This window comes from Typopeltis vanoorti, chromosome 19 (assembly GCF_054136105.1).
Source record: "Typopeltis vanoorti isolate ZY-2024b chromosome 19, IOZ_Tvanoo_1.0, whole genome shotgun sequence".
Taxonomy (NCBI): domain Eukaryota; kingdom Metazoa; phylum Arthropoda; class Arachnida; order Uropygi; family Thelyphonidae; genus Typopeltis; species Typopeltis vanoorti.
The window spans coordinates 71,417,709-71,438,982 of NC_143567.1; the positions used below are offsets into that span (position 1 = coordinate 71,417,709).

General features: G+C 36.2%; 1 protein-coding gene across 1 annotated transcript in view; it reads left to right on the plus strand.

Annotated features, from left to right (window-relative positions):
- Positions 1-473: 473 nt before the first annotated feature.
- Positions 474-21,274, plus strand: part of LOC150096239 (midasin) — a 1,081,806-nt gene continuing 1,061,005 nt past the window's right edge. The window contains exon 1 of the mRNA XM_090409469.1: positions 474-602. Within this exon, the coding sequence (XP_090265595.1) occupies positions 504-602 (99 nt within the window). The 5' untranslated portion in view covers positions 474-503. The remainder of the gene's footprint in view (positions 603-21,274) is intronic.

The following is a 21,274-nucleotide window of genomic DNA, read 5'->3' on the forward strand; positions in this document are numbered from 1 at the left end:
CATACGAGGGAGTCTTGAACGTTCTGATAAACAGCTAGAACATAATGATATTAAAGCAACTGATATAACCACAAGAAAGAACATACTAGTAGCAGCGGTATGAGCAACTTATGTTCTTATATTCTTATATCTTCGTATGTTCTTTCTCTCTTATATCAATTGCTTCAATATCATTTTTGTTCTAGGTGTTTATCAGAACTTTCCCTACTCACCCCCCCATCCTCTGGTATATATGAAGACTATTTCCGAATTTACTAATTTACTGTTTTAGCTATATTGCACTCCGTTTTTGTTTATTCATTATTTACCTGTGCAATTATTTTAATATATTGTTTTTTTTTTTACTTGTATTTCATCTGCATGTATTTTAGTGCCATCTGGAGAAAGAAAAACAAATTTACACGTGGTTGTCTAACGCTTAGCTGTTAGAAAGATGCCGTAAAGTGATGGTCGTTGTTTAGTGGAATGTTTTTCTCATAAAGTTATTTCTTCTAATAGCTTTCATGATGGAATTAATCGATATAAGTGAAGGCTTGAATAGACTATGCCAAAGTGTAGCATCAGAATGCTTAGTTCCAGTGAGAAATCTGTTGTCAAAACAGGTAAGCCTTTTGACAAAATTGCTTTACAAGCGTGACGATATGTGGGTTTGTGTATAATATATATATACATATATATAATATTGTTTCATTTCTTTGTAAAGAGGTCTTAAACTACCCTGTACCATTATTTTTCAAGTTCAAGCAGTGAATAAAGTATTTCATATATTCTTGCTTCTAGAAAGACTGAATAAGTAACCAGGTATTGGATATACAGTTCGCTTAATCCACAGTTCGTCTATTATACACACGCACATTTCTGGCATCAAAGAAATTTTCGACCGGTTCATGATTTATACAAAGAAGAATTTTAAAGAACCCTACGTGAAATTTTTCGTTCTAATAAAAGAAATATCCTTTAATTAAATTTTTCCCTAATTCAAGTGGGTTGTCTGATTCTGAGAAATCTTTAATACTAGCTTTTAGAGATCTACACACAACATCACAGCAGAGATATTAAGCGTTAGAGATCTATGTCATATATATATATATATATATATATATATATATATATATATATATATATATATATATATATATATATATATGACATACATTTCTGGCATCAAACAGACTGTGTGTGTGTGTGTATACACATTTATATATACATATGTATGTTCATATTTTTTACTGACTGAATTCCGAGAATTCGATAAACAATTAATTTTATTTAACACACAACATGTTTCGTCGGAAAGCCGACTTCTTCAGGCGTGAGAACATTGAAAGCAAACATAAAAACACCACAAAGAAACGTTGTACCACTACAAAATCGACTATAAACTACAGTTAAGTTTGAACTGAAGCTACAGTCCTGGCTCTTGTCATCACTCCTTCCCGCTTTTCAACCAAGCGAAAGAACAATCAACACAGAATGAGGGTGAAGCTAATTCTGTTTGTGAAGAACCATTGCCTTTTCCATACAGATCTGATGTGCTGACTATCTCTTCTGGTGATGAAAGTGATTTCGCAAATATTGTCTAATAGTGACGATAATTCTGATGAAAAAATGTAAAAAATATTGTTACTTTTCAATAAAATTAAATGAATAAAGCTTTAAAACAAACTTAGGCATTTTTATTTTCCTGAATTTTTATAAACTTTTTTATGCGATTTTAGGTTTATTTTAATTCATTGCTTTGGTTTTATGTGGTTTTAGAAAATTATGGAACGTATCCCTGGACGATTTTTTATATGCGGTTTTATGTGGAACATATCCACCGCATAAAAAGAGACTCGACTGCATATATATTGATCCCACTTGAGAGGTAACAAGACCTATAAAGCAACAGTGCCATGTGTAGACATGCAATTAACCAGAAAGAAGTGATCCATTAATAAGATTCTTGAAAAGCTTGGGGTTTATATTCATTGGTAAAGTGATAATGAGAGCGATATATGTTTGGAGTGGGACTGTGTGCAAATGTTGACCAGTTCTTACATGATTAGAGGAAAATAGAAGCCTGTAAGAAATCATACAGAGCAAATATGAGAAAGTGACTAGAGGAGTATCACCTATTAGGCAGATTTTGTGTTTAATCAAGGGTGTTTAGTGAGATTTTGGGTGCACCATCCTAAATGTGAGAAGACTAGTATTCTAATGTAGGGCAAATTTGAGATTTATTAAGTGTTGGAGATGAGAAGTAATGTTTTTGAAGGGATAAGAATAACATAAAATGTTTTAGTAAGGCTATTAATAGGTTTATATCGGGATAATCTGATATAAACCTATTGAAGTGAAGGTAGCTCAAGAAGGGGGAAACTGATCTTGAAAGGATATTGGAAGAACACTATCAAAAGTAAGATGGAGTGAAGTGGGATCTTTCATGTTGGGTAATAAGACAGGATTGTGTTTTAATAGCATTAAAATTCACTAAGCTATCTCTCCCTGCTTCGAGAATGATGAGAAGATTAGTGTTTAAGGCATTGGTTATGGAAGATCTTGAAGTCTCAATCATTTATTATAGAGTTTCTTGAATGAAGAAGAGGACCGGAGAGTCCATGAGAATTTGAAGTTAGCGAGAGATGGGGGGGGTAATGTAAAGAAAGAAGAGTGTGGGTGAAAGTATAGAACTCTAGGGTATTCCAGCATTTGTAAAGAAATCTGATGAAGAGGCTATTTATTAAATAGCCTCTTCATCAGAAATATAATAAAACATATAAAACAATGATAAAACTATAATAAAACGGTGACTGACCTGACCGGAGAGGAAGCTGTTCATATCACAAGAGGTAGGAGAGAGACAGTAAAATGATAGTTTCTTGAGAATGCCTCGATGCCAGACACAGATACCTTGGAATATTAATTGTGATGAGGTATCTTTCTATGACCTGTTTCCCATAGGTAGGTAAGGTCTTTTGTAGAATGAGAATGTTGGAATCCATGTTGATCACTGATTAACTTATAGGTGGGTCTTAGGTAGTGGAGAAGCTGGTTGTTGATGACCTTCTCCATTGCTTATCAGAGTACTGTGATGATAGCAAGGTGATATTTGATGGCTGACTTTTATCTCTCTCTTTTTAAGTACAAGCTAGATAAAGGCTTTTTTTTTTCCCATAGTAATGCATGAAGGGACCATCTGGACAAGGAGATTTATTAGTATCAAGACTAATGAGGATTTTTCTGATATCCTTCTGGTGAATGATCAGAGGAGGCATGTGTGACGTAGTTTGTAGTGTTGCAAGAGATTTGCCTTTATCATTCTGAGCAGGAGTTGGAAGAAAAGGTGTTACAATAGTACCACTAGCATATGAGAGGAGATACAAGGAAGGGCAGATGTTATGCCCAGTAGTCAATCAAGGGACCAGAATCTTGATTATTGTTATTATTTGGGCACTCCATGAAGTCAAAAGACTCATCGCAGGTGACCCACTCTATCCATTGATACAATACCTATCATACATTTTCTTAACCTGCTCACTGTTAGGGTGCTCACAACCACCTCTGGCAATCCATTCCACTCATTCACCACTCTCCAAAAAAAAAAAAAAGAAACTAGTCTGCACACCCTTACTAACACTCTTAGACAGCTTCCATGTGTGACTGCTTGTTTCCCCCCTACTCCCCGTGTATTTAAAAATTACTTCTCTATCAATCTTATAGTATCCTTTTAGTAACTTATAAGTTTCTATCATATCCCTCTCTACTCTGCTTGTCAGCAAAACTCTGCAAACCACACACACCCTCAGTCTATCTTCATAGACAAAATTCCACAGACATGTCATCACCAGCTTGGTCACTCATCTCCGAATCCTCTCCACCACCTCCCGATCTCCAAGAAACGCAGGTGGCCAAATCTGTGTGCAGTAGTCAACATGTGGCTGAATCATAGCCTTATAAAGAGGATAATAATATCCCTATCTTTACTTGTCAGTGTTCTCTTCAGTATCCAAGTGATCCTCTGAGCTATTTTGCCAACTCGTGCAATATGTTCTCTGAATTTCAAATCTCTATCCACTATCATCCCCAGATCCCTATCCTCATCAATTTCCTGTAAACTATACCATCAATATGATATGAAGTGTGTAATATTTTCATCCCCAAGTACATTACCATACATTTTACAACATTGAATTGACAACAATTGTCCTTAGCCCACACTGCCAGTTTATTTAAATCATCTCCTTTATGAACTATTGCCCTCCATAGTTTTTGTCATCGGCAAACAACTAAATTTTCCCCCTTCAAATCTTCTGCTATATCATTAATATACATAAAGAGTAGTGGTCCTATGTACTAGGACCACTACTCTTTAATTTGTGGGGTACTCCTAATGGAGTGCCCAGTCCTGGGGCACTCCACTAGGAGTACACCAGAGTCACTCTCATTTGCCTTGTTTTTAGTCCACCATATGCCACCTTCAGATGTTGCCCCCCCCTCCCCCACCTCCATATATTCCACCAGCCTTATATCCATTCCCATTTGCTCCAACTTGTAATAGTTTTCCATGCAGTGTTCTGTCAGATACCTTTGCAAAATCCAGCAGTATCGTGGTGTAACTATTTCCTTTATCCAATTCTGCTGTCACTTTCTTATGAAACCTGAATAAATTACTGAGGCAGGACCTACCTTTTACAAAGCCATGCTGCACCCTATAAAGTGTCATATTCCTATCCACCTGTTCCAGTCTACTTGTAACCAACTTTTCCAACACTTTAACAACTACTCCAGAGATACTAATTGGTCTGTAATTTGCTACTTCTGTCTTGCAGCTGCCTTTATGTAATGGAACTATTTTACCCTCTTTCTACTTCCTTGGAACCTTGCCAGAGCCGAGACTTAGATTAAACAACTTTGTCAGAGGCACTGCCAATTTGCTTGCACATTCTCGTAGCACATGAACAGACATATACCATTCAGGCCCCACTGCTGTATTCACATTGATATTTTTCAATATACTGAGTATCTCTACTTCATCTTGCTGACATCATTCTTTGTCACCTCAGTAACTGCAAAGTCACCACCTGGATGATTATACCCTTGCAAAGTGATCATTTAGTAACTGAACTATTTCTTCTGCTTCTGTCACTTTCCTACCATCAGTAACTCAAAATCTGATTTAGTCTTCTTGTTTATATTCCTTCACAATGTTTCTTTTTTTTTTGCAGCTCCTGCTTTATATTGCTAGTCATCCACTTAATCCCTACTCTGTTTATCCTTCTGGCCCTGGGTATGCAGTCTGATACTGCCTTGCTCAAACAATCTCTGACTTCTTCCCATGCACCAACGACATTCATTCCATGTAGCTTCTTATGCCATGGAAGTGCTTTAAGTTGTGTCCTAAGTTTGTTGTAATTGCCAACTTTGTAGTTCTGAATAAACCCTTTCTTGACTGAAATTTCTACATGTTGAGCAACCTTCTGCTACAAGATTGCACGGTCACTTTCCCTGATCGGAGGTAGAGTTGCTACTGCAGTTATAGATAAATCTTCTGATGCTATTACCAGATCCAACACACTCAAATCTCTGTTCCCTTCCATCATATGCTGTTTCAAGCAATTATCCCTTAGTAACTATATAAATTCCATTTCCATTTTGTCATGTGCCCTTTCCTCTTTCAATCTATATCACCTTAGTTGAAGTCTTCCATGATAATTGCTCAGCCTGCACTCACTCTGCTAATCTGCTGATGCATGTCATCCACATTTTCTTATGGACCCCCCAGATCTATAGCAGCAACCAGCAATATATTTTGTCCTGTCGGCCTCAATCTCACACCACAGAGCCTCAAATGAACCATTTCCATCAAATCTACAATCTTCCTTAACTTCTATTTTTGTTGGATGAAGTTCTTCAGCTGTCATTAACAATGCCCTATTTCTTCTATCTTCTTTGAAAATACAATATCCATTATATTCTGTCTTTCATTATATATCATTTCTGACAACCAGGTTTCACTAATGTCAATAATTTTTGGGCAAGTTGTGCTGACCAATGTTAAAAAACTCCTTTTCTTTATTTCTGATACTTCGGGCATTCATCTACATGCATTTCAACATCCCCTTGGGTGCACAGTTACCCTTACATAATATCATCACCTTCTCATTCAGATTTGAAACTTGGAAAACTGCATCCCAGCTTTTCATAATCATTCCTGTACCCATACTTATCTTTTCTCAGGGGGTAGCTAGACACATGCTTGATTGCTTCCCCACTAATATCTCTAGTTTCCCAGGTTTTGCACTTCCAAACTCTCACTGAACAACACTTTTTCCAAGCCCTAACTCCAGAGCCATTTAAGTGCAGTCCATCAGTCATATATAGATTCATTCCACACATCTATAAACTGCACACCATTCCTCCTGCGCAATCTTCACATTAACTAATTTGCAATCATGGCCCTTCTTCTCAATTCTATCCTATTATACTGAGACAGCAGACTCACAATCTTTACTTTCTTAATCTTTATTTTTGCTTCTCTAACAACTTTTTTTAATATCTTCTCTCATTGCATATTTCTCACCTTTCAAGTCATTTGTGTCTGCCAAATAATTAATTCATTTGCTTCTTTCTTCTGTAAACTTAAAGCTTAAAACTAACAGAGATACAATACTATCTCTTTTCTCCAGTTTCTTGCATTTTTATGCTTTGCCCATTCTCTCTCTCTCTCTCTCTCACTCACTCTCCCTCCTCCTATACCACACTCCAATCATTTCTCCAGTTACTTGAGCTCATGTTTTGTCCTGTGAAGGAGTCTGCATAAGCACGAAGTTTCTTTCTATGCCTACATTTCATCATCCACATTATTACTTTCAACCACTTCCGTCAAACTCTTATTCATATTTCATAAACTATCATTCACTGCTTCCATTACATTCTCTACAACATTTTGACAATCCTGTGTTATACCCATAATATCAGTCACATCATTCTTTCGCTCCTGACGTGACTCCGATTTCTTATACTCATAAAACACTTCTGACAAATTACTAGTTGAGCTTTGTTCTTACAAAGTCTGCTTGATTTGTGGATAATTTTCATACTTATTGTTCTACAAATTGAGACATAAGAGAACAATTCATCATAACATATTGATAATGGAATCACTTACATTAATTTAAATGTCTTTATTTGTAAAATTTTCAGCTAAGTTTCATAACCATTGTCAATACAATTATAGGAAAACACAAAAAAGAGAACAACAATGCAATTAAAAGTGTTATGTGCACTATTGGGCACAGGAGAATATCTCCAATAGATATACGAAATAAATTACAATAAAATAATTTTGTTCGTAAATTATTTAGTTTATAATTTAGTTAATAAAACTGTCAGAACTATCTTTATCCCTAATGGTTATAATACAAAAACTATCAATAAAATAAACAATACTTATGGCTGTTATATTAATCTGCCTCAAGAAGAAATTACCAGAATTTGTATTCCATATGTTAAAGGACTTTCAGCAAAAAGAGCAAGACTACTTTGACAGATTGACTTAAAAGTCTCATTCTGTCTATTTCTCAAACTTAATACCTTTCTTATCTCTACTAAAGAAAAATATCCTCCTCTTTCTTGTCTTGGTGTTTAAAGAATTCCCTGCTCTTGCAGCTTATGTTATTATGGCCAAACAGGTCGTTTTGCACAAATATGTCTTAAAGAACATCAGGAATACATTTCACTTGAAGAACCCAACAAAATCCGATTTTGTTTGCAAACCACACACATCTACAAAATACAGGATTCAGTGGAACAAAACCAAAGTATTACACAAGAGTTATTTTCTTTTAGAAAGACTGTACAAGGAAAGCTGTGAAGCACAGATTCGCAACCCAAACCTGAACAAAAATGATTGCCAAAAATTTTCTCAGTTTTGGGAAGTTATACTGACTAATACTCACCATTCATGTGTTTCTTAATTTGTAATTGATTTATTGTGTATATTTAAAAATAAAACTAAATTCTTTTTATTATTATTATTACTTGACACCTTCAGGGATTCCAAAGACTCATTGAGGGAGGATACCTACTCTACACTCTTTCTCCACCAACTAACGAACGGCAATTACACCAATGCCATCTACTGCCCTCCGCCATGACTAGTATTTCCACAGACAATCACAAACATCCATGCCCACAGTGGGATTCGAACCTGCAGCCTTTTGGCTGGAGAGCGGATATGCTAACCACTTGGCCAACCAGCCTGTTTCTTAATTTGTAATTAATTTATTGTTTATATTTAAAAATAATTTATTAGCTAAATTCTTTTATTATAATTTATTTTGTGGATCTATTGGAGCTATTCTGCATCCAATAGTGCACATAATATCACACACTTTCAATTGCATTGCTGTTCTCTTTTTTGTGTTTTCCTATAATTGTATCAACAATGGCTCTGCAACTTAACTGAAAGTTTTACAAATAAAGACATTCAAATCAACATAAGTGATTTTGTTATTAATATGTTATAGTGAATTTTCATGCTTGTTTCAGACTCTTGAATGAGCTACATGAGAATCTGATGTTTTTGACTTGAGCCATTGAATATATGTTGTATCTTTTTTTTTTTTTTTTTTTTTTAATCAAACCTGGACTTGGATAGAAGTCATGGGTTTGCAGTAGAGTGCACAAATGAAGGTTCTCATTCCAATAAGGATTATTTCAATTATTAGTTCTGCACTGCTGTTTGAATCAGGAGAGTGTATATAAACCGTAATCTGATCATTGAAAGCGGCTTTGAAATCCTTGAAGTCATCTCAATTGACAGTATTGTAGTCGTGGGGGGGGGGGGGAGTCTGAGATTGGCTGGGAGAAGATCAATCAGTAGAAAAGGAGACACTGATAAGATTATGGTTGGAGTTTCTAAGATGAAATTAGACAACATACAGTATATTCGGAGAAAAAACTGGTTAAGAAAAGGTTCAGAATGTTGTTAAAATGATGCATATTTTCTGATATTCTGGTTAACTATTTTTTTTTTATATTGATCCCATACATGAGAGATCGAAAAAGCTATAAGCATGTGAGTGCTATGTGCGAGGTGCAGATGAGTACTCAGATAGAAGTTTATTGATATTTTTTGTTAATAGCTTCAGGTTGTAGTTTAGGAATGTTTCGTGAGGAAGATTGTTCCAGAGTACAGAGGTGGACGGAATAAAAGAAGAGGAGAAGCAGGTTCGGTGTGTTTTCAGTTGCACAGAAAAGGGATGCTGGGCAGCTGCTGCTACTCTTGTATAACAGGTGCAACAGAAAGTATGGGAATGCTGTAAGTAGTGGTACTTCCATGTTCACTGGAGCAGTAACCATGGAAGCACCTGTAGAATAGACAGCCCTGAAACACTGTATCTTAGATAATGGTTAAAGTGAGTCTGTAAGAGAGGGATCATCTATGAGCCTAATTGCTTGCTTCTGGATGGTGTCAAGGATTTTAAGTGAAGTTTTAGGTGTACTACCCTAAACATGAGCAGTATTCTAAGTATGGACAGATTTGTATATTAGAGTTGGTTGGGGGTAAAATCACCCCCAACCAATTGAGTGATGTGTCAATAGCATCTAACACAAATAACAAATAATGTTATTTGTGTTAGATGCCATAGATTTTGTCTGGTGATTTGTGTATTACTGAGGGTAAGGGTAGGTGAGCTAAGATCTCTTTTGTGAGAGAAAAGGCAGGACTCTTTTGGTAGTATTGAACATGGCAAGGTTGTCCTCGTCCCATTGAGGATGGTATGGCCTGAGATGACTGTATGGTTTGTCAAATGAGTAGGATGAGTGGAGAGTACTATCATCTGCAAAGCTGTGGGTAGAATTAGTGGTGATTGTGAGTAGGTCATTTATGAACAGGAGAAAGAGAGTAGGTAATATGATAGAGCCTTGAAGCATTGATGGTAAAGCTCAAAGAGAGGGAGCCATCTACCATGACTTGCAGATAATGACCAGAGAGAAAGAGAAAGAGAGTAAATCCTGGCTACCCAATTATATTGGGAGGCAGACAGGCCAAAGGATGGCAATTTGTGAAGCAGGCCAGGATGCCAAACATGGTTGTGAAAGCTTTGGAAATGTCAAGGGTGTCAGCACAAGTTTTTCAAACCTTTCCATTCTTTTGAGAGAGGACTTGAAAGTATTGTTAAAGGTAGCGAGAGAAAAGAGTGACAGAATTAGGATAGTAAGTCTGTTGCCGCGGTACGACAGAGAGGAGTTTAGAAGGAGGGCCATAATCGCAAATGACTTTATGCGCAGGTTATGCAGACGATGTGGTATGGAATGAGTTTGATGGGCGAAAGGATTTATACAAGATGGATGGCCTGCATTTGAATGGATTTGGTGTGCGGAGACTGGAAAAAGTGTTGCTGAATGAAGTGAAAATGGATGTGCAGAACCAGGGAAACTAGAACTACCAAGCAGGGGAGAGGGTGGATATGCAGACATCAGTGAGACAGTTGAGTGCAAGAATGTATATAATGTACCCGAGCCAGTACTAAGAACAAGTAATCGGAATGGGATGGTTAGAATAACGCATCAAGATAGGGGTGGGACAAAGGAACCTCTGCATTTCATGTATACTAATGCCAGGAGTATTAGGAACAAGAAGGAAGAATTTTTGGCCTTGGTTGGCTCTTCCTGGACACAGGTTATTGGCATTAGTGAAACATGGCTGACGGAAGATGATATAGTTAGTGGGATAGAATGTGTAGGCTATAGTGTGTTTAGGAGGGACAGAGAGAATAAAATGGGGGAAGGAGTGTTATTGATGATAGCTGATGAACTGCAACCAAGGAGAATTGAAGTTGTATTGCAGGATAGTGAAAAGAGCTCATTTGAGGCTATTTGGTGTGAGATTGAGACTGGCAGAACAAAATATACAGTTGGGTGTTGCTATAGACCAGGTGATGGAATAGATGGTGGAGATAGTATGCATAAACAAATTGATGAAATGAGTGGAAGGAAGGTAATTATTATGGGGGATTTCAACTATGGTAACATTGATTGGAAGGAGGAGAGGACACATGCGAGGAAGGAAATGGATTTTATTCAATTATTAAGGGATAACTATCTGAGATAGTATGTAATTGAAAATACTAGGGGTTTGAGAGTGCATGACCTGGTAATAGCATCTGAGAATTTGACTGTAATGAATATGACCATGTTGCCACCTATTGGTGAGAGTGATCATAAGGTCTTGACCTGGGAGGTGGCTAAAGGTGTGGAATTTTCGATTAAGACAGGGTATATGTGGAATTACTGTGCTGGCAAGTATGACAAGCTTAGGAGATTGCTTGGATCAGTGCCATAGCCTATACAACTGGAAGGGCTGGATGTCGATAGAGCATGGGAAGTGGTCAAGGAGCATTTACTGGAGGTTATGGCTGATTGTAAACCTAGGGTCCGAATAGTAAAACAAGTAGGGATTAAATGGATGAATAACACCATTAAGCTTGAGTTGCAAAAAAAGAAACAACTGTGGAGGGAATTTAAAGAGAAAGGTGACCTGCAGGCACACCAACGGTATAAAGCGCAGGCCAGAAGGGTAACGAGTGTGGTAAAAAAAAAGCAAACGCAGATTATGAAAGGAAACTAGCTATGCAAGCTAAAGAGAATCCCAAACAGTTCTTTCAATATGCTGCAAGTAAAAAAAAAACTGTACATGGCAAAATGATTTTAAGGAATGCCGATGGTAAGGAGATCACTGAATCAGTTGATATAGTGGAATTACTGAGCGAGCACTTTGCAAGAGTATATCATCCAGGTAGTGACATTGAAAGAATGAAGGAACCATTAGTTTATATGGGAATTGTGATGACTGAAGTGGAGGTGAATAGTCTATTACAGAACCTTAATGTGAGTATATCTGTGGGATTGGATGTTATACTGGCACGGGTCTTACGTGAAGTGGCTAAAGAATTATCATGTTGTTTAATCTGAGTCTCAGGTCTGGTTTAGTCCTGAAGGTGTGGAAAGAGGGGAAAATAGTTCCACTGCATAAAGGAGGATCCAAGACTACTGTTGCAAATTACCGACTGATCAGCATATCAGGAGTCGTTGTCAAGTACTTGGAGAAAGTAGTCAAGGGAAAAATACAGGAACGGATTGATGAAAATGAGATACTGTACGGGGGACAGCATGGCTTTGTGAAGGGTAGATCATGTCTCAGTAACTTGCTCAAGTTTTATAACACAGTGACAGCTGAACTGGATAAGGGTAATAATGGGTTTACAGTGATACTGCTGGACCTGGCTAAGGCATTTGACAGGATACCACATGGAATTCTAATCCGTAAACTGCAACATATGGGAATGGATATAGGGTTGGTGAGATGGATAGGTGGGTGGTTGGAGAGATATCAGAGAGTAGTTTATTCAGGAGACAGCCTGTGACTAGTGGTGTACCTCAGGGTTTTGTTCTTGGACCACTGCTGTATAATTTGTTCATTAACGGTATAGGGAAGGATCTAAGAGGAACAGTTCATTTGTTCGCTGATGATGCAAAGTTGGGTAGGGCAATAGTGAATGCAGAAAATGTCAAAATCTTGCAGGATGATTTGGATAGATTGGAGTTCTGGGCTAAGGAGAATGGATGTCAATTTAATGTGACAAAATGTAAGGTTATGCATTTTGGGGTGAAAAAATTAGCAGCAGTATACCACATTGGTGGAACTGTACTCCGGGTGCTGGATGAAACCAGGGCCTTGGGAGTGTTGGTGGATAGGGAGATGAAGTTTAGGGTGCACATTGCAAAAGTGACTAAATCAGCTCATCAACTCACTTGTTGTTGAAAAATACTTTGATGAGCAAAGACAAGCAAGTTATTGTTCCTCTGTACCGAACCTTGATAAGACCTCATCTCGACTACTGTGCCCAGATTTGGTCACCTAGGTTTCTTCTTGATGGGAAGGAGGTGGAGAGGATCCAGAGGTGAGTGACTAAGATGATAGCAGGTCTATGGAATGAATCTTATGAGAACAACAGGTTGAAGATTTATGGGTTGCAGAAATTTGTTGATAGGCAGAAAAGGGGAGATATGATTGAGACATTCAAATTGCTATAGGATTAATTCAGAGGATATTTTTGAGATCAGGACTGGTGGTGGGAGAAGTAGGGGACATCTATGGAAGCTGGGCAAGAGTGTGGTTAGCAAGGGTGTTAGAGCTAGGTTCTTTACTTGAGTGGTAAATGAGTGGAATAAGCTGCCAGAGTCTGTTGTGGGTGCTATTACAGTGAGTGAGTTCAAGGCAAGGTATGATAGATACTGTGAGAATGTCAAATAGTTGTGTGGACATGATGTTTAGGGCCTCCCTCGATGAGTCTAAGGACTCCCTGGAGTCGCCCGTATTATTAATAATAATAATAATACATGTCCCATAGTGGATGATGTAAGCTGCAATGTCAGCTGTGGATATTGAATGGCATAATCCATACTAATGGTTGTTGATTAATTAGTGGCTGCTGAATAGTGGAAGAGTTGTCTATTGATGTCTATTGATCGTTGTTTAATGGTAGATTTCTATCATCCTTTTTTTGAATATGATGGATATGATATTGCTTCTGTGTATTAGGATAAGTTCCAGATGTGTATAATAGATTGTAGAGACAATGCAGGATGGGTCTTAGCTCTGAAGCACAGTATTTAAGAAAATTCTGAGAGATGCATTAGATTTGTGTTAGATTATGATCGATAGCATATAATTTTGCTTCTCTTTTATGATAAGTAGTCAGAAAGAGAAATTTCTCTGTTGACTGTTCCTGGTAAAAATTTATGCAAGTATACTTGAGAAAAAGTTAAGAAAAATTGTGGAAGGGAAGCTAGGAGAATAACAAGCTAGCTAGGTTCAGGCCACAATAGAGGTCAGGATCAAATTTTTACTCTAAGAACATATAGTTGAGAACTCTTTGGAATATAACTAGAAACTCTTATTTAAGTTTTGGAAATCTGGAAAAGGCATATGACAAGGTACAAACAGAAAAGCTGTTCAAAATGTTACAGTTATATATTGGGCAAGATTATAGTATGTATTTCAGTTGTAAGTCAACAGTTAGAATTGAAGGAGGCATAAGAAGTTGGCTTAATGTTAAATTAGGTGAGACAAGGGCACACATTATCTCTGTTATTCATCCATCATCTATATGTTCACATTATGAATGTAAGTGGTATTAAACCCAATATTGAATTTGGAGATGTTAATTTCAGCTCTTTACTTTATGATTCCCTACCTTTAAAAAAAAAAAAAAAGTTTTTTTTTTTTTTTAAAGGTAAGTTTTTTTTAGGTAAAAAAAAAGAAAGGTTAGCAAAACAGATGTTTTTTGCAATAATAGGAGGAAAGAAGACCAAGGTTTAGGTGATTGATACATTAAGATGTGCCTTAGAAGAGAGAAATATAAGATCTGATGATATCAGAGTCTTGGCAGATAATAGATTAATTTGGAGGAAAATTGTTGATAGTAAGTTAGTAACTAACTCTTTCATATCATCGTATTCCATACACCTGAGGGTACATATTTGGAATTTGATTATGTAGTCAGAAAGGGAAATGTGGTACTTGTGTGAATTAGGAAAGTAAAAACTCAGGTTTTTCATCCTGAATATAGACAAATTGGCCCTTCAGAACACATGCAATTTACAGACATAAAATACTAGTTGTGGTGGTGGGCGGTAGATGGCGTTGATGGAGATGATTGGTAGTAGAGGTTCGATGTAGTGGTGGAGACAGTTGTATAGTAGGTTGCCCTCCCGCGATGAGTCTTCGGACTCTTTGGAGGTATAATAATAAAGGCAGCTAATGGAAGTTACAAAGTGAGATAAGGAATACTCGAGTCAGAGTAGATTGAAAAGCAGATCCAGGTTTGATAGTCTTTAGCAAAAAATGTCTGATTTGATAATCATATCTGATCTGACTTTTTTTTTTTTTTTTTTTTTTTTGCAAGAGCCAAAGAAATTTCAGACCAGATATACAATTAACTGCCATAAGATTAACTTCCCTATCACAATATTAGGGATGCTTAAGGGTCAGACTATATAACTGAGAGGAGACTCCCACATAACCTTTAAAGGAATGCAGAAAACCGATACAGGGTTTTCTGCATTCATTTAAACCATTTCTGGTTTAAGCCAATAATATTAATATAATATTATAATATAATAATTATAATATTATAATATAATATTATATATAATATAATATAAATATTATATATAATATTATAATATAATATTATATATAATATAATATAAATATTATATAATATTTATATTATTTATATTATATTATATTATATTTATATTATATATAAATAATATAAATATAATATAAATAATATAAATATTATAATATAAATATTATAATATAATATAATAAAATTAATATTAAGCCAATAATACGAAATTGTAATATTATTGGCTTAAACCAAAATAAAAAATGATGGTACAACATGACAGAATTTCAGGCCGGCTGGGGCATCACCTGGTTAAACAAGGCCCCCTGTTGTTTTCTGGAACAAATCCTAAAACCCAACCCAACTCAACATCACCAGAGTTCAAGATCGGTACTATCAACATAAGAAGCCTGAACAGCAAAAAAATGGAGCTAGCTGAAGAATTGGATAAGTACCAGATTGACATAATAGGGGTGACTGAAACAAAAAAGACAAAAACTGGTGAGATCTTTCTGACCAATGAATGCAAAATGTTATATTCAGGCAATGACAATCAAGTAAAAGAAGGAGTCGCCATAGTATTCAACACTAAATATGAGGCTAATCTTCTTGAATGGCAGGCAGTCTCAAGTAGAGTGATGTGGGCAAATATGAGAATGGGGAACTGAACAATGAGACTTATTTTTGCCTATGGTCCCACAGAAGGTTCTACTAAGGTAGAAGTCGAGGAATTTTTTGAGGCTTTAGAGAAAGCAACTGACACAATGCAAAAAGAAAAAGTTGGTCGTTGTTGGGATCTAAATAGCAGAGTAGGAAATGATTGTCAGACATATAAAAGTATATTGGGAAAATTTGGAGAAAAGAGCAAAGCTAATAATAATGGCAAATACCTGTTGGATTTCTGCTCAGGATATGGACTGGTTATTACTAACACAATGTTCCAACATAAAAATGTGCATAAATTCACATGGAGAGAAGAGGCAAGGAATAAGAAAAGTTTCATTGACTATGTTATTGTTGATAGTGATGTTTTCTCCCTGGTGCAGGACACTAGAGTGTACAGAGGATTTGAAATTGGAAGCGATCGATCACCATTTAGTCTTGAGCAGGATAAAATTCATATTGAATTTCATATTGAAAAGAAGAACATGTAAGAAAGTTTTAAAGCGAATAAAAGTTGAGCAGCTCTCAGATGTGAACTGTAGACTAAAATACACAAACATGATTGAAGAAAACATGAAACAGTTTGACAGGAAAACCAAACCTTGGAGATTCAGTGGCAAGCCCTGAAGAAAACACTGATTGACTCAGCCAGAGAGGCATGTGGTTAGGATGTCTGTAAGGATAGAAAAATTAGAACTCCATGGTGGATACAGGAAGTTAAAGAGGCAGTGAAAGAAAAGAAGAAGAAAGCATATCAAAAGTTCCTGGAGGAAATGGATGAAGAGTGCTTTAAAAAGAATTAAAGACGATAAAGGTTACATAAAAACAGAAGAAAAAGATATCCTTGAAGTATGGAGTAATTACTTCGAAAAATTGCTAAATGAAACAAGCTGTGGTGACAGCACAGTGGTAAAAAAATACTCAACATACATGCAATCAGGAATACATATCCATTCTTGCCATCAAAAGCCTGAAATGTGGAAAGGCAGCAGGAGTAGTAGATGATATTTGTCCAGAAATGCTCAAGTATGGAGGTATAAAAGTCTTGCAGTGGATGCACTGCATATGTTCAGAAGGCATGGACAGAGGGACGAATTCCAGATGATTGTAGTAGAGCTCTCATAGTACCCATATATAAAAAGTGAAATGAAACTGAATGTGAGAATTACAGAGGTATTTCTCTACTGAGTGTTCCTGGTAAGATATATGCAAGTATACTTGAGAAACAGTTGAGGAGGATTGTGGAAGAGAAGCTTGGTGAAGAACAAGCAGGATCACATTTTCACTTTATGAGAGACAGTTGAGAAATCATGGGAATATAACAGTTCTGTATTTAAGTTTTGTAGATCTGAAAAGGGCATGTGACAAGGTGCCAAGAGAGAAGCTATTCGAAATGCTACAGTTATATGGTTCAATGGGGGCATTATATAAAGCAGTACTTAGTCTTTTAGTTGTAAGTAAGCAGTTAGAATTGAAGGAGGTGTAGGAAGATGGTTTAATGTTAAATCTGGTGTCAGACAAGGATGTACATTATCCCCTCTGTTATTCATTATCTATATGGACACATTATGAAGGAAAGTGGTATTAAACCTGATATCAAAATAGGAGATGTTAATGTCAGCTCTTTGCTTTATGCGGATGATGTTATACTTCTAAATAAATCTGCTACAAGTCTGCAAGATTCCCTGACTAAAACGAATAACTATTGTAATAGATATGGTATGAAGGTCAGCAATAAAAAGACAAAGACAATGAAAATAGGCAGAATCATTGAAAATATCAGCTGCATTGCGAACGGAGAACCTATAGAACAAGTAAAACATTTCAGCTACTTAGGCACGATTTTTAGTGAAGATGGTAAATTGAATATGGAAATAGACAACTGAATCATCAAAGCTGGTATGATAGGAAGTCAACCGAATAAATTTATATAGAATAAGAGAGAAATTAGCCAAAACACTAAATTAGCTGTATACGAGGCAGTATTCAAGCCAATTTGACGTATGGATCTGAGAGTTGGGTCAGAAGTAAAACACTTAACGAAAGATTAGAGACCACAGATATGAGAGTCATGAGAAAGATTATGGGCATGAACAGATGGCATCACATTAAAAACAAGGATATTAGCAAAGAACTTGACATCGTCAGCATCCAGGAATGCGTTAGCAGAGCTAATCTCAGGTGGTATGGTCACTTAACCCTCTCATGCATGAATTTTTATATTCATTTATAAAAAATTATAATGGCATGATACAGTACCATTTATTCTTACAGTATTACCATGAATTCATTAATTTTGCTAAATTTATGTCCTGTACGGTCATACCTCGACTTATGCGAATCCGTAGTTACGCAGTTTCTTAGAATGTACGTATTCTCGTCCCGCTTCACGCCTCACCACTAGTCGTATCTTTCCGTTGTTGGCTGAATTCGCCGTTGTCTCACATGCTGTGAACAAGCACTGACGTGTTTCGCATGGTCTCCATTCATACACGTTTTTTATAGTCTACAAACCTTGCGATTGTTTAATGTTATGTTCTTGATAAAAATTTTATCACATAAAAAATAATAATGTCATCCAAAAGAAGCAAGCCTGATTCTTCTACAGCTAGCAAGAAAAGAAAATCATTGACTTTGGAAACAAAACTCAACATTATTAAGGATTTTGAAGGTGGAATGAAAATTTGTGAGCTAGCAAAGAAGTTCGATCTACAGGAATCCACAGTAAGAACAATCATAAAAGAAAGGTTTACAGATTTTGGAGGACATAGATTCTAACGAGGAACGAATTGTAGCCACAAGTCAAGGAATAAAAAAATCATTGGCTTGCTATGAAGAAATTTTGCATGACAAGAAAAAGACATTATGTCGGCAGACGAATCTATTAGATTTTATGAAACCATCGACATCGAAATAACTTTCTTTTTTTATGTACAAAAAACTACAATTATGATTATATTTTTTAAAAAATATAGGTGTTTTTGTAAACCTTTGGTCCCAATTGTATGTTTATATATATAAATTACATATGCAAATGTTTATATATGCAAAATTATACTCCGAGTTATGCGCTTTTTGTTGGTCCCACCTACCGTGTAACTTCGTGGTTTTAACTGTATATGTAAAAAAATGATGTCCTCATCTGAGGACATCGTTTTAACCGCGCGATTAGCAGTGGTTATGAGCTTCTCAACCTTATGCCTGGGAAAGGAGTGTCCTGGGTTCGATTCGCGTAGCTGATGTGAGAAGCTTAAGATCTTTGCCTCCGTAGCGCAACTGGAAGAACAACGGTACTTGCGCCCTTCAATTAGAAAAGGCCTAAGTTCGATTCTTGTCATGACGAAAGGAATCTTTATATGGACTTTTTCAATTGAAGGTGAGTTAGCCGATCTCATATGGAGGTAGCAGGGTTTTTTCTCCCGGAAATTCGGGTTTTTCATCCCGCATATAGACAAATCGGTCCTTCAGAACACACGCAATTTACAGACAAAAAAATACTAGCTGTAGTGGTTGTGGGTAGTAGATGGCGTTGATGTAGGTGATTGGTGGTGAAGACGGAGAGTTGTATAGTAGGTGTCCTCCCGCGATGAGTCTTCAGACTCCTTGGAGGTGTCACGAATAATAATAATAACATCAGGCACTAATGCCAACAGACTACAGGCATATTTCTATGGAAATGACTTAGACTAAAGAATTTATTTTCATTAAATTACATTACAAGTATGACCAACCAGATTATAAACAATTTATATTTTGCTGAAACACTGCATGAATGATCAAAATTTGGATTACTTAGTATAGTGCTTCCCAAACTTCTGGATGTCAGGGAACCCTTTGGAAATATTAAAATATTTTACTGCCCCCTTCGAAAAAAATCGTAATATAGACATCTATTATTATAATATTTATTGTATTTATATTCAATACAAAACATACACGGCGAATATTGCAAAACTCAAATGCAAGTATTACGTTTTTAGCATCTTACATGGCACATTATCTCATGTTGTTATATAGATAGATATATTGTTATCGTACATATGCAGTACAAGCACATGAAACGTAAAACAATTTGTAATAAAGAAAGAATTAAAAATAAAAGAAGTTTAATAACAATTTAATGTTATGGATGTGTTTCAATACTGCTATACCAATATCAGGTGAAATATTTGCAACTGCAATTCTTAGATTTCTGCTTTGAAATGAAACTTATATGAATAAGCATATATTTACTAATATTCATTAAGCGCCGAAATATTCAGGAAGCAAAATTTGTGAACCGCACCCATGTGTGATTTTTCCCATTAAAAATTAAAAATAACAAAAAACAAATAATACATAATAAAAATTAAATACTTTTCTTTTAAGATCAAAAAATCTACTTAGTCTTAAAAGATTTTAAATTTGTTTTCATTATTTTATGCCCCCCCACTCAGCAAAACCTACAGCCCCCCCCCCAAGGAGGCCGCGGCCCACAGTGTGGGAAGTGCTGACTTAGTACATACAAAAAGGTAGAACAATTGGAATTTACAGCAGAGCTATATAAATAAAACAGTCTTATTATTCTCTTTGCCTCATTTTGTATGGAAAGACTGAAAACATTCCCAACAGATTGGAACCTCACATCTACCACATATGTATCTTGTTTTACTCTTGCAGTGTACATCTCTGCAACGATTGGCATTAGCACCTGTTGTCTTTGGGAAGTGTCCACCGCCTTCAAAACATTTCATGTGGCACACAGTGAGTTACATTTCTTTAGTGCTGGTGGTTTCTGACTTGAAGGATGTCCTTGTTTGTACCTAGCTGACCTTAATATATATCAAAGCAGTTGCCACTCTTGATTTGAATTTCAACTAATCCAATTTTTTCTTTTTCTTCCCATTTCCAAATGATTCGTGCATTGCAAACAAGTATTAATACGTTCAACATATGGTAAAAAATTCTCATATGCCATCATTTGTTTCTGATATCATTTTGATACAAAGCCACAAGAGAATCTATAAGGTCCATTCCACCCATATGTTTGTTATAAACAGCTATACTGCGAGGTAGTGGAATTTCAACATACTAATTTTCTTTCAGGCTGAATCTCTGACATATACTGACAGGCTCCTTTCCTAAGTAGCTAGATACCACATGCTATTGAGTTATCAACCCATCTAGTGACAGTAATGCCATCAGAGCACGATTTAACTGACATAAGTCCTCGTCGCATCTTCTGCAAATCCTTTTCATTTTTCAATTTTTTGCAGTACCTTGAAGTCGATTTCTTCTGCATGTACCCACATAATAAATATCTTTCTTTAGTTTCTTAATTAGGGGGGGGGGATGCTCGTATAGAAGTTGTCTCCATATACCTTGAAGTTCTTACCAGCAAGATCATGACAAAGCCTAAGTACTACATTTTCACTTGCACTGAATGA